Genomic DNA, 15,214 nt, shown 5'->3' with positions numbered 1-15,214 from the left:
TGCAGGCCAGTCAAGTTCTTCCACACCGTTCTCGACAAACCTTTTCTGTATGGACCTTGCTTTATCCACGGGGGCATTGTCATGCTGAAACATGAAAGCGCCTTCCCCAAACTGTTGCCACAAAGTTGGAAGCACAGAATCGTCTAGAATGTCATTGTATGCTGCAGCGTTGATTTCCCTTCACTGGAACGAAGGAGCCCGAACCATTATTCCTCCTCCAACCAACTTTTCAGTTGACACTATGCATTCGGGCAGCTGTTTTTGCTCCTAGAAGTTTCCACTTCACACTAACACCACTTACAGTTGACCGGGGCAGCTCTAGCAGGGGAGAAATTTGAGGAAGTGACTTGTTGGAAATGTGGCATCCTATGACAGTGCTACGTTGAGAGTCACTGAGCACTTCAGTAAGGCCGTTCTACTGCCAATGTTTGTCTATTGAGATTGCATGGCTGTGTGCTCAATTTTTCTACACCTGTAAGTAATGGGTGTGGCGGAAATAGCTGAATCCACTAGTTTGAAGGGGTATCCGCATATTGGTAGTGTGTGTACTGTACTGGTGATATGTACTGTGCTAGTAATATGATAGTGTGTGTATAATATAATGTACTAGTGAATGAGATAGTATATGTACTAGTAATATTATATAGCATATATATAGTGTTTGTCTGTCCAGGACTGATGGGGTGTGTGTTTCCCGAACAAAACAACAAGCAGCAATTGTCCCTGCTCTCCTGGACATGTGAACACATGAAGTACACTACTCTAGAGCAGAGCCTTATGAGGCAGCCCTATGAGGCATCCTTATGAGGCATCCCTATGAGGCAGCCTTATGAGGCATCCCTATGAGGCATCCCTATGAGGCAGCCTTATGAGGCAGCCCTATGAAGCAGCCTTATGAGGCAGCCCTATGAGGCAGCCCTATGAAGCAGCCCTATGAAGCAGCCTTATGAGGCAGCCCTATGAGGCAGCCCTATGAAGCAGCCTTATGAGGCAGCCCTATGAGGCAGCCCTATGAAGCAGCCTTATGAGGCAGCCCTATGAGGCAGCCCTATGAAGCAGCCTTATGAGGCAGCCCTATGAGGCAGCCCTATGAAGCTCTGGCCAAAGTACTGAACTATGTAGGGAATAGAGTTCCATTTGAGATCTGCCTCCAGGGATCTGACTAATTCTGCTGTTGTCTTTAAGCTTCTCTTGACAGTGTTAAATTGATAGGGTTTTTTTATTGTGCGTTTTAATTTATATTTGATTATTGTTATGCTATTTTACATGCACAGTACTTTACAGAATTTGTCATGATAGAAAATGAATGTGATGTGTCCTTCCTGATTTTTAGGTCTATTTAAATAGCTCACAAGAAGTGTTCTCTCATTTTAACCCTTTAGATCCAGGAGCTGCTGTTCATCTCAATGTATTTATCTAACCTTAACTACCCCTTATAGACTGGCCTCTGACTGTATTTATCTGAAGTAGAACCGAGCAATAGGTCTGTGGATGAAGGTTATGTTTATACAACTAAAGAATCCTGTCATTTCAAGTCTGGGGAATGTCGTCTACTGTGTTGTCTTCTACTTCCCCCTAGCTCTGATCCATACTATCACTACGTTCTCTACTGCCCCTAGCTCTGATCCATACTATCACTACGTTCTCTACTGCCCCTAGCTCTGGTCTATACTGTCACTACATTATCTACTACCCCCTAGCTCTGGTCCATATTGTCACTACATTCTCTACTTCCCCCTAGCTCTGGTCCATGCTGTCACTACATTCTCTACTGCCTCCTAGCTCTGGTCCATACTATCACTACGTTCTCTACTGCCCCTAGCTCTGGTCTATACTGTCACTACATCCTCTACTGCCCCCTAGCTCTGGTCTATACTGTCACTACATCCTCTACTGCCCCCTAGCTCTGGTCTATACTGTCACTACATCCTCTACTGCCCCCTAGCTCTGGTCTATACTGTCACTACATCCTCTACTGCCCCCTAGCTCTGGTCTATACTGTCACTACATCCTCTACTGCCCCCTTGCTCTGGTCTATACTGTCACTACATCCTCTACTGCCCCCTAGCTCTGGTCTATACTGTCACTACATCCTCTACTGCCCCTAGCTCTGGTCTATACTGTCACTACATTATCTACTACCCCCTAGCTCTGGTCTATACTGTCACTACATTATCTACTACCCCCTAGCTCTGGTCCATATTGTCACTACATCCTCTACTGCCCCTAGCTCTGGTCTATACTGTCACTACATTATCTACTACCCCCTAGCTCTGGTCCATATTGTCACTACATTCTCTACTTCCCCCTAGCTCTGGTCTATACTGTCACTACATCCTCTACTGCCCCCTAGCTCTGGTCTATACTGTCACTACATCCTCTACTGCCCCTAGCTCTGGTCTATACTGTCACTACATTATCTACTACCCCCTAGCTCTGGTCCATATTGTCACTACATTCTCTACTTCCCCCTAGCTCTGGTCCATGCTGTCACTACATTCTCTACTGCCTCCTAGCTCTGGTCTATACTGTCACTACATCCTCTACTGCCCCCTAGCTCTGGTCCATGCTGTCACTACATCCTCTACTGCCCCCTAGCTCTGGTCTATACTGTCACTACATCCTCTACTGCCCCCTAGCTCTGGTCTATACTGTCACTACATCCTCTACTGCCCCCTAGCTCTGGTCTATACTGTCACTACATCCTCTACTGCCCCCTAGCTCTGGTCTATACTGTCACTACATCCTCTACTGCCCCCTAGCTCTGGTCTATACTGTCACTACATCCTCTACTGCCCCCTAGCTCTGGTCTATACTGTCACTACATCCTCTACTGCCCCCTAGCTCTGGTCTATACTGTCACTACATCCTCTACTGCCCCCTAGCTCTGGTCTATACTGTCACTACATCCTCTACTGCCCCCTAGCTCTGGTCTATACTGTCACTACATCCTCTACTGCCCCCTAGCTCTGGTCTATACTGTCACTACATCCTCTACTGCCCCCTAGCTCTGGTCTATACTGTCACTACATCCTCTACTGCCCCCTAGCTCTGGTCTATACTGTCACTACATCCTCTACTGCCCCCTAGCTCTGGTCTATACTGTCACTACATCCTCTACTGCCCCCTAGCTCTGGTCTATACTGTCACTACATCCTCTACTGCCCCCTTGCTCTGGTCTATACTGTCACTACATCCTCTACTGCCCCCTAGCTCTGGTCTATACATCCCTGATACTCGGAGCATGTAGGATATAAAGCCCATTGGATCAACTGACAGTAAAGTGTAGCATCAATGCCTGGTTTAACTGTCATTTAATAGGATCTCTATGGGTTTACCTTTCAAACATGATAGTTGTAAAGGTTCTGTTAAATGTACCCAGCTGTTTAATATTTACTCTTTTAACCATGCTTATTCATTGGTATTCACAATAAAACTAAAAGCCAAATATCCAGAATATTGTGGTTTACTATATAATTTCTGTATGACTGGCTTTTCTTTGTACACTGATCATGTTCTAGGTTGATAGGTAATGTAGGTGACATGGGTAATGTTGTAGGTTGATAGGTAATGTAGTTGACATGGGTAATGTTCTAGGTCGATAGGTAATGTAGTTGACATGGGTAATGTTCTAGGTTGATAGGTAATGTAGGTGACATGGGTAATGGTCTAGGTTGATAGGTAATGTATTTGACATGGGTAATGTTCTAGGTTGATAGGTAATGTAGGTGACATGGGTAATGGTCTAGGTTGATAGGTAATGTAGTTGACATGGGTAATGGTCTAGGTTGATAGGTAATGTAGTTGACATGGGTAATGGTCTAGGTTGATAGGTAATGTAGTTGACATGGGTAATGTTCTAGGTTGATAGGTAATGTAGCTGACATGGGTAATGGTCTAGGTTGATAGGTAATGTAGCTGACATGGGTAATGGTCTAGGTTGATAGGTAATGTAGCTGACATGGGTAATGGTCTAGGTTGATAGGTAATGTAGTTGACATGGGTAATGTTCTAGGTTGATAGGTAATGTAGCTGACATGGGTAATGTTCTAGGTTGATAGGTAATGTAGTTGACATGGGTAATGGTCTAGGTTGATAGGTAATGTAGCTGACATGGGTAATGTTCTAGGTTGATAGGTAATGTAGCTGACATGGGTAATGGTCTAGGTTGATAGGTAATGTAGTTGACATGGGTAATGGTCTAGGTTGATAGGTAATGTAGTTGACATGGGTAATGGTCTAGGTTGATAGGTAATGTAGTTGACATGGGTAATGGTCTAGGTTGATAGGTAATGTAGTTGACATGGGTAATGGTCTAGGTTGATAGGTAATGTAGTTGACATGGGTAATGGTCTAGGTTGATAGGTAATGTAGTTGACATGGGTAATGTTCTAGGTTGATAGGTAATGTAGCTGACATGGGTAATGGTCTAGGTTGATAGGTAATGTAGCTGACATGGGCAATGGTCTAGGTTGATAGGTAATGTAGTTGACATGGGTAATGGTCTAGGTTGATAGGTAATGTAGTTGACATGGGTAATGTTCTAGGTTGATAGGTAATGTAGTTGACATGGGTAATGTTCTAGGTTGATAGGTAATGTAGTTGACATGGGTAATGTTCTAGGTTGATAGGTAATGTAGCTGACATGGGTAATGTTCTAGGTTGATAGGTAATGTAGCTGACATGGGTAATGTTCTAGGTTGATAGGTAATGTAGCTGACATGGGTAATGTTCTAGGTTGATAGGTAATGTAGTTGACATGGGTAATGTTCTAGGTTGATAGGTAATGTAGCTGACATGGGTAATGGTCTAGGTTGATAGGTAATGTAGTTGACATGGGTAATGTTCTAGGTTGATAGGTAATGTAGCTGACATGGGTAATGGTCTAGGTTGATAGGTAATGTAGCTGACATGGGTAATGGTCTAGGTTGATAGGTAATGTAGCTGACATGGGTAATGGTCTAGGTTGATAGGTAATGTAGTTGACATGGGTAATGTTCTAGGTTGATAGGTAATGTAGCTGACATGGGTAATGGTCTAGGTTGATAGGTAATGTAGTTGACATGGGTAATGTTCTAGGTTGATAGGTAATGTAGCTGACATGGGTAATGGTCTAGGTTGATAGGTAATGTAGTTGACATGGGTAATGGTCTAGGTTGATAGGTAATGTAGGTGACATGGGTAATGGTCTAGGTTGATAGGTAATGTAGTTGACATGGGTAATGGTCTAGGTTGATAGGTAATGTAGTTGACATGGGTAATGGTCTAGGTTGATAGGTAATGTAGTTGACATGGCTAATGGTCTAGGTTTATAGGTAATGTAGCTGACATGGGTAATGGTCTAGGTTGATAGGTAATGTAGTTGACATGGGTAATGTTCTAGGTTGATAGGTAATGTAGTTGACATGGGTAACGGTCTAGGTTGATAGGTAATGTAGCTGACATGGGTAATGGTCTAGGTTGGGATACATAATCTAGTTGACACTGGTAATGTTCAACAATATTTTCCCCCTTAGTACAGTATGGGAGTGCTTCTTCTTGCGACCCCATAAAAAGTTGAGCGTGACTACCTTATTGCCTTAGTAATAAAAGTATACGATTTCCCGAGTTGTGTGATGTTGCGTAGTGATGTGTAAGCAGTGTTGGTGAGCAGAGTCCACAGGAGGGTTCACTGGTTTCTGCTCCAGTCAGACAGAACAGGAGTAGTTTCAGTCCAGACAGAGAACAGGAGTCGTTTCAGAACAGACTGAGAATTGAAAGGGTTTCAGACCAGACTGGTGTTGAGTGAGAGGTGGATAAAGGAAGGGGCTGTATCTAAACCCTGGGGAACAAGGGTTAAAGACATGCCATCAGGGCGGTTGATCAAGCTGGTGGTGTATGAGGTGTTACAGGTCGCTTGTCTCAGTGTTCCAATGTTCGTGGTGATGGAGAGGTTTGCTTCCCTGATGCTCCATGTCAGAGGAGATCTGACTGCCTATTGGTTGGTGGTAGCAGCTTCCATAGCCTACGTTACCTCTGTATCTCTGCTGGTCTGGGTTCCACTCCGGTACTGTGTCCTCAAGCAGCACACGGTCATCACAGACATCACGCAGTGGTGAGTACATTACATTAGACAGTGTATTTGGAAAGTATTCAGACCTCTTCCCTTTTTCCACATTTTGTTACGGAACAAAAATGTATTAAATACGTTTTTCTCATCAATATACACACAATACCCCAAAATGACAAAGCGAAAGCAGGTTTTTAGAGTTTAGTAAATGTATTAACGATAAAAAACACCTTATTTACATATGTATTCAGGCCCTTTGCTCGAAATTGAGCTCAGATGCATCTTGATCATCATTGAGATGTTTCCACAACTTGATTGGAGTCCACCTGTGGTAAATGCAGTTGATTGGACATGATTTGGAAAGGCACACACCTTTCTATGTAAGGTCCCACAGTTGTCAGAGCAGAAACCAAGCCATGAGGTCGAAGGAATTGTCTGTAGAGCTCAGAGACAGGATTGTGTTGTGGCACAGATTCTGGGGAAGAATACCAAAACATTTCTGCAGCATTGAAGGTACTAACGAACACAGTGGCCTCCATCATTCTTAAATGGAGTACGTTTGGAACCACCAAGACACTTCCTGGAGCTGGCTGCCTAGCCAAACTGCGCAATCGGGGGAGAAGGGCCTTGAAGGGTCTGGAATGTGACCAAGAATCCGATGGTCACTCTGACAGAGCTCCAGAGTTCCCCCGTGGAGATGGGAGAACCTTCCAGATGGACAACCATCTGTGCAGCACTCCACCAATCAGGCCTTTATGGTAGAGTGGCCAGATGGAAGCCACTCCTCAGTAAAAGGCACATGACAGCCCACTTGGAGTTTGTCAAAAGGCACCTAAAGGACTCTGACCTTGAGAAACAAGATTCTCTGGTCTGATGAAACCAAGATTGAACTCTTTGGCCTGAATGCCAAGCGTCACATCTGGAGGAAACCTGACACCATCCCTATGGTGAAGCATTGTGGTGAAAGCATCATGCTGTGGGGATGTCCTTGAGTGGCCCAGCCAGAGCCCGGACTTGAACCCGATCAAACATCTCTGAAGAGACCTGAAAATAGCTGTGCAGCGACACTCCCCATCCAAACTGACACCCCTAATCAAATAAAATGTTCTGCGTCACATGTACAGAATTTAACAGGTGTAAGCCTTTCAATGAAATGCTTACTATATACTGTGGGGTACCGGTACAATGTGCGGGGGCACCGGTTATTTAAGGTAATATGTACATGTAGGTAGAGTTATTAAACTGACTATGCTTACATGATGACAACAGAGAGTAGCAGCGGTGTAAAAGAGGGGGTGAGGCCGTGGGGGGGCAATGCAATCAATCAATTGTCTGGGTAGCCAATTGATGAGACGTTCAGGAGTCTTATGGCTTGGAGGTGATGACAGATTTGCACACTCTTGGCATTCTCTCAACCAGCTTCATGAGGAATGCTTTTCCAACAGTCTTGATGGAGTTCCCATATGCTGAGCACTTGTTGGCTGCTTTTCCTTCATTCTGCAGTCCAACTCATCTCAAACCATCTCAATTGAGTTGAGGTCTGGTGATTGTGGAGACCAGGTCATCTGATGCAGCACTCTATCACACTTCTTCTAGGTCAAATAGTCCTTACAGAGCCTGGAGGTGTGATGGGTCATTGTCCTGTTGAAAAACAAATGATATTCGCACTAAGCACAAACCAGATGGGATGGTGTATCGCTGCAGAATGCTGTCGTCGTCATGCTGGTTAAGTGTGCCCTGAATTCTAAATAAATCACAGACCGTGTCACCAGCACAACACCATCACACCTTCTCCTCCCTGTGTGAACCACACATGCGGAGATCACCTGTTCGCATGGTTTCTTTGCAGCAATTCGACCATGAAGGGCCTGATTCACGCAGTGTCCTCTGAACAGGTGATGTTAATGTGTCTGTTACTTGAACTCTGAAGCATTTTTTTGGGGGCTGCAATCTGTAATGTAATTATACATTACATTTTACATTATTCATCAAATACATTATATAGTATACATTACACTTTATACATCACATACATTTTATAGTATACATTACACTTTGCGTGATATACATTATATGTTACATAATATAAACTTGATGTTTCGAGCCCTGAATGCTGATTGGCTGACAGCCGTTGTATATCAGACCGAATACCACGGATATGAGAACACTTATTTTTACTGCTTTAATTACGTTGGTAAGCAGTTTATAATAGCAATAAGGCACCTCAGGGGTTTGTGGTATACAGTGGGGCAAAAAAGTATTTAGTCAGCCACCAATTGTGCAAGTTCTCCCACTTAAAAAGATGAGAGAAGCCTGTAATATTTATCATAGGTGCACTTCAACTATGACAGACAAAATGAGAAGGAAAATAAATCCAGAAAATCACATTGTAGGATTTATTTATTTATTTATTTGCAAATTATGGTGGAAAATAAGTATTTGGTCACCTACAGACAAGCAAGATTTCTGGCTCTCACAGACCTGTAACTTCTTCTTTAAGAGGCTCCTCTGTCCTCCACTCGTTACCTGTATTAATGGCACCTGTTTGAACTTGTTATCAGTATATAATACACCTGTCCACAACCTCAAACAGTCACACTCCAAACTCCACTATGGCCAAGACCAAGGAGCTGTCAAAGGACACCAGAAACACAATTGTAGACCTGCACCAGGCTGGGAAGACTGAATCTGCAATAGGTAAGCAGTTTGGTTTGAAGAAATCAACTGTGGGAGCAATTATTAGGAAATGGAAGACATACAAGACCACTGATGATCTCCCTCGATCTGGGGCTCCATGCAAGATCTCACCCCGTGGGGTCAAAATGATCACAAGAACGGCAAAAATCCCAGAACCACACGGGGGGACCTAGTGAATGACCTGCAGAGAGCTGGGACCAAAGTAACAAAGCCTACTATCAGTAACACAATACGCCGCCAGGGATTCAAATCCTGCAGTGCTAGACGTGTCCCCCTGCTTAAGTCAGTACATGTCCAGGCCCGTCTGAAGTTTGCTAGAGAGCATTTGGATGATCTAGAAGAAGATTGGGAGAATGTCATATGGTCAGATGAAACCAAAATATAACTTTTTGGTAAAAACTCAACTCGTCGTGTTTGGAGGACAAACAATGCTGAGTTGCATCCAAAGAACACCATACCTACTGTAAAGCATGGGGGTGGAAACATCATGCTTTGGGGCTGTTTTTCTGCAAAGGCACCAGGACGACTGATCCGTGTAAAGGAAAGAATGAATGGGGCCATGTATCGTGAGATTTTGAGTGAAAACCTCCTTCCATCAGTAAGGGCATAGAAGATGAAACGTGGCTGGGTCTTTCAGCATGACAATGATCCCAAACTCACCGCCCGGGCAACGAAGGAGTGGCTTCGTAAGAAGCATTTCAAGGTCCTGGAGTGGCCAAGCCAGTCTCCAGATCTCAACCCCATAGAACATCTTTGGAGGGAGTTGAAAGTCCGTGTTGCCTAACAACAGCCCCAAAACATCACTGCTCTAGAGGAGATCTGCATGGAGGAATGACCCAAAATACCAGTAACAGTGTGTGAAAACCTTGTGAAGACTTACAGAAAACGTTTGACCTCGGTCATTGCCAACAAAGGGTATATAACAAAGTATTGAGGAACTTTTGGTATTGACCAAATACTTATTTTCCACCATGATTTGCAAATAAATTCATTAAAAATCCTACAATGTGATTTTCTGGAGAGAATTTTTTTTTTTTTTATCTGTCATAGTTGAAGTGTACCTATGATGAAAATTACAGGCCTCATCTTTTTAAGTGGGAGAACTTGCACAATTGGTGGCTGACTAAATACTTTTTTGCCCCACTGTACATTATACATTACATTTGACATTATCTATTACATTATACATTACATTATACATTATATTACATTATACATCATAATACCTTTAATACCTTACATTATACATTACATTATACATTATACCTTACATTATAGATTACATTATACCTTACATTATATATTATAGATTACATTATACCTTACAGTAAGTCGCTCTGGATAAGAGCGTCTGCTAAATGACTTAAATGTAATGTAAATGTATATTATACATGATATTATATTATACATTTTACATTATACATTACATTATTATCTATTACCTTATCTATTATACATTATATATTACATTATTTATTATACATTACATTACACATTTTACATTATATATTACATTCTACATTATATTATACATTACATTATATATTACATTATTTATTATACATTACATTATACATTTTATATTACACATTTTACATATATTACATTCTACATTATCTATTACATTATTTATTATACATTATACATTACATTATAGATTATACATTATCCATTATATTATACCTTACATTATAGATTATACAGTATCCATTACATTTTATATTAGATTATCCATTACATTATACCTTACGTTATTATATTACAATTATATTATCTATTATCTATTACATTATATTATACATTACATTATACATTATACATTGTAAATTACATTACACATTACATTATACATTCTACATTACATTATTATCTATTACATTATATATACATTACATTATACATTATATTATACATTACATTATACATTATATTATACATTATACATTATAAATTACATTACACATTACATTCTACATTCTACATTACATTATTATCTATTACATTATATATACATTACATTATACATTATATTATACATTACATTATACATTATATTATACATTATACATTATAAATTACATTACACATTACATTCTACATTCTACATTACATTATTATCTATTACATTATATATTATACATTACATTATACATTACATTATACATTACATTATATATTACATTATACATTATACATTACATTATATATTATACATTACATTATACATTATTATATTATACATTACATTATACATTATACATTACATTATACATTACATTATACATTATACTATACATTACATTATACATTACATTATACATTACATTATATATTATACATTACATTATACATTACATTAGACATTACATTATATATTATACTATACATTATACATTACATTATATTATACATTATATTATACATTACTATATATTAAATTACACATTACATTACATTATACATTACATTCTACATTACATTATACATAACATTACATTCTACATTACATTATACATAACATTACATTATACCTTACTATACCTTACATTTTACATTAAATTATACATTACTATATATTAAATTACACATTACATTATACCTTACATTACAAATCAAATCAAATTTCATTTGTCACATACACATGGTTAGCAGATGTTAATGCGAGTGTAGCGAAATGCTTGTGCTTCTAGTTCCGACAATGCAGTAATAACCAATAAGTAATCGAGCTAACAATTCCAAAACTACTACCTTATAGACACAAGTGTAAGGGGATAAAGAATATGTACATAAAGATATATGAATGAGTGATGGTACAGAGCGGCATAGGCTCTACAGTAGATGGTATCGAGTACAGTATATACATATGAGATGAGTATGTAAACAAAGTGGCATAGTTAAAGTGGCTAGTGATACATGTATTACATTAAGATGCAGTAGATGATATAGAGTACAGTATATATGTATACATATGAGATGAATAATGTAGGGTATGTAAACATTATATTAGGTAGCATTGTTTAAAGTGGCTAGTGATATATTTTACATTTCCCAATCAATTCCCATTATTAAAGTGGCTGGAGTTGAGTCAGTGTGTTGGCAGCAGTCACTCAATGTTAGTGGTGGCTGTTTAACAGTCTGATGGCCTTGAGATATAAGCTGTTTTTCAGTCTCTCAGTCTCTCGGTCCTTAAGGTTGTGGGCGGAGCAGTTGCCGTACCAGGCGGTGATACAGCCCCACAGGATGCTCTCGATTGTGCATCTGTAGAAGTTTGTGAGTGCTTTTGGTGACAAGCCAAATTTCTTCAGCCTCCTGAGGTTGAAGAGGCGCTACTGCGCCTTCTTCACGATGCTGTCTGTGTGGGTGGACCAATTCAGTTTGTCTGTGATGTGTATGCCGAGGAACTTAAAACTTGCTACCCTCTCCACTACTGTTCCATCGATGTGGATAGGTGGGGTGTTCCCTCTGCTGTTTCCTGAAGTCCACAATCATCTCCTTAGTTTTGTTGACGTTGAGTGTGAGGTTATTTTCCTGACACCACACTCCGAGGGCCCACATCTCCTCCCTGTAGGCCGTCTCGTCGTTGTTGGTAATCAAGCCTACCACTGTTGTCGTTCGCAAACTTGATGATTGAGTTGGAGTCGTGCATTGCCACGCAGTCGTGGGTGAACAGGGAGTACAGGAGAGGGCTCAGAACGCACCCTTGTAGGGCCCCAGTGTTAAGGATCAGCGGGGTGGAGATGTTGTTGCCTACCCTCACCACCTGGGGGCGGCCCGTCAGGAAGTCCAGTACCCAGTTGCACAGGGCGGGGTCGAGACCCAGGGTCTCGAGCTTGATGACGAGCTTGGAGGGTACTATGGTGTTAAATGCCGAGCTGTAGTCGATGAACAGCATTCTCACATAGGTATTCTTGTCCAGATGGGTTAGGGCAGTGTGGTTGAGATTGCATCGTCTGTGGACCTTTTTGGGCGGTAAGCAAATTGGAGTTGGTCTAGGGTGTCAGGTAGGGTGGAGGTGATATGGTCCTTGACTAGTCTCTCAAAGCACTTCATGATGACGGAAGTGAGTGCTACGGGGCGGTAGTCATTTAGCTCAGTTACCTTAGCTTTCTTGGGAACAGGAACAATGGTGGCCCTCTTGAAGCATGTGGGAACAGCAGACTAGGATAGGGATTGATTGAATATGTCCGTAAACACACCAGCCAGCTGGTCTGCGCATGCTCTGAGGGCACGGCTGGGGATGCTGTCTGAGCCTGCAGCCTTGCGAGGGATGACACATTTAAATGTTTTACTCACCTCAACCCGCAGTGAAGGAGAGGCCGCATGTTTTGGTTGCAGGCCGTGTCAGTGGCACTGTATTGTCCTCAAAGTGGGTAAAAAGGTTATTTAGTCTGCCTGGGAGCAAGACATCCTGGTCCGTGACGGGGCTGGTTTTCTTTTTGTAATCCGTGATTGACTGTAGACCCTGCCACATACCTCTTGTGTCTGAGCTGTTGAATTGAGATTCTACTTTGTCTCTATACTGACGCTTAGCTTGTTTGATTGCCTTGCGCAGGGAATAGCTACACTGTTTGTATTCGGTCATGTTTCCGGTCACCTTGCTCTGATTAAAAGCAGTGGTTCGCGCTTTCAGTTTCACGGGAATGCTGCCATCAATCCACGGTTTCTGGTTTGGGAATGTTTTAATCGTTGCTATGGGAACGACATCTTCAACGCACATTCTAATGAACTCGCACACCGAATCAGCGTATTCGTCAATGTTGTTGTCTGACGTAATACGAAACATATCCCAGTCCACGTGATGGAAGCAGTCTTGGAGTGTGGAATCAGATTGGTCGGACCAGCGTTGAACAGACCTCAGCGTGGGAGCTTCTTGTTTTAGTTTCTGTCTTTTGGCAGGCATCAACAAAATGGAGTCGTGGTCAGCTTTTCCGAAAGGAGGGCGGGGCAGGGCCTTATATGCGTCGCGGAAGTTAGAATAGCAGTGATCCAAGGTTTTGCCAGCCCTGGTTGCGCAATCGATATGCTGATACAATTTAGGGAGTCTTGTTTTCAGATTAGCCTTGTTAAAATCCCCAGCTACAATGAATGCAGCCACAGGATGTATGGATTCCAGTTTGCAAAGAGTCAAATAAAGTTCGTTCAGAGCCATCGATGTGTCTGCTTGGGGGGCAATATATACGGCTGTGATTATAATCGAAGAGAATTTCCTTGGTAGATAATGCGGTCGACATTTGATTGTGAGGAATTCTAAATCAGGTGAACAGAAGGACTTGAGTTCCTGTATTCTTTTGTGACCACACCACGTCTCGTTAGCCATAAGGCATACGCCCCCGCCCCTCTTCTTACCAGAAAGATGTTTGTTTCTGTCGGCGCGATGCGTGGAGAAACCAGCTGGCTGCACCGACACTGATAGCGTCTCTCCAGTGAGCTATGTTTCCATGAAGCAAAGAACGTTACAGTTTCTGATGTCCCTCTGGAATGCTACCCTTGCTCGGATTTCATCAACCTTGTTGTCAAGAGACTGGCCATTGGCGAGAAGTATACTGGGGAGTGGTGCACAGCATCCGCTTTGCAAAAGTCATATTCTTGGTCGTACTGATGGTGAGTTGACGCTGCTCTTATATTCAGTAGTTCTTCTCGACTGTGTGTAATGAAACCTAAGATGACCTGGGGTACTAATGTAAGAAATAACACGTAAAAAAACAAACTGCATAGTTTTCTAGGAACACGAAGCGAGGCGGCCATCTCTGTCGGCGCCGGAAGTAGTGTATATTATACATTATACATTACATTATACATCACACTTTGCATTATACATTACTCATTATATTATACATGATTCAATATACATAACATATATGAATATATATATATATTTTTTTTACGTCATACATTACATTATTAATTACACATTACATTATATATTACATTTTCCTCTGTAGCTCAGTTGGTAGAGGCACTTGCAATGCCAGGGTTGCGGTATTGGAGGATTTGGATTGTAGTATGGCCTATGTCATTGACTAACATGCTGTTTTTCAGGAGACCAACAACATTGGCCTATGTGATTCTGTGCACATTACCATGCTTCTCTATTCTGATCGCCGGTTCCAAGGTAAAACATATTTTTATTTTTTTTATATAAATGTCAGGGCATGTGTCACTTGACTTTGACTCTCTTGTGAGTGGAGTATGTGTGCACAGTGACCAAACACACACACAGGAACAGGATGTGATGGGGAGTCAGGTACTCACAAACAATCCTAAATAGAACAGCTTAACTATTAACCTGATCCACGGTGGAATGAAGTAGGAATTCAAACACAAGGTTACGTCATGTCATTACATTCTCACCCTGACCGTCTCACCCTGACCGTCTCACCCTGACCGTCTCACCCTGACCGTCTCACCCTGACCGTCTCACCTTAACCTTAACCCTAATAACCAACACTTGGTCACCAAATATACCAG

General features: G+C 41.5%; 1 protein-coding gene across 2 annotated transcripts in view; it reads left to right on the top strand.

Moving 5' to 3' along the window:
- The first annotated feature begins 5,653 nt into the window (after positions 1-5,653).
- The window catches only part of LOC118374022 (transmembrane protein 236-like), a 29,788-nt gene continuing 20,227 nt past the window's right edge, over positions 5,654-15,214 (top strand). For both annotated transcript variants that reach the window (XM_035760356.2, XM_035760355.2), the window contains exons 1-2: positions 5,654-6,094; positions 14,786-14,858. In XM_035760356.2, coding sequence (XP_035616249.1) covers positions 5,844-6,094; positions 14,786-14,858 — 324 coding nt within the window. In that variant the 5' untranslated portion in view covers positions 5,654-5,843. The remainder of the gene's footprint in view (positions 6,095-14,785; positions 14,859-15,214) is intronic.

The sequence above is a fragment of the Oncorhynchus keta genome, unplaced genomic scaffold (assembly GCF_023373465.1).
Source record: "Oncorhynchus keta strain PuntledgeMale-10-30-2019 unplaced genomic scaffold, Oket_V2 Un_contig_3586_pilon_pilon, whole genome shotgun sequence".
Lineage (NCBI taxonomy): Eukaryota > Metazoa > Chordata > Actinopteri > Salmoniformes > Salmonidae > Oncorhynchus > Oncorhynchus keta.
The sequence above is the reverse complement of the archived record's forward strand: the minus strand, read 5'-3'. Positions and strand labels throughout refer to the sequence as shown.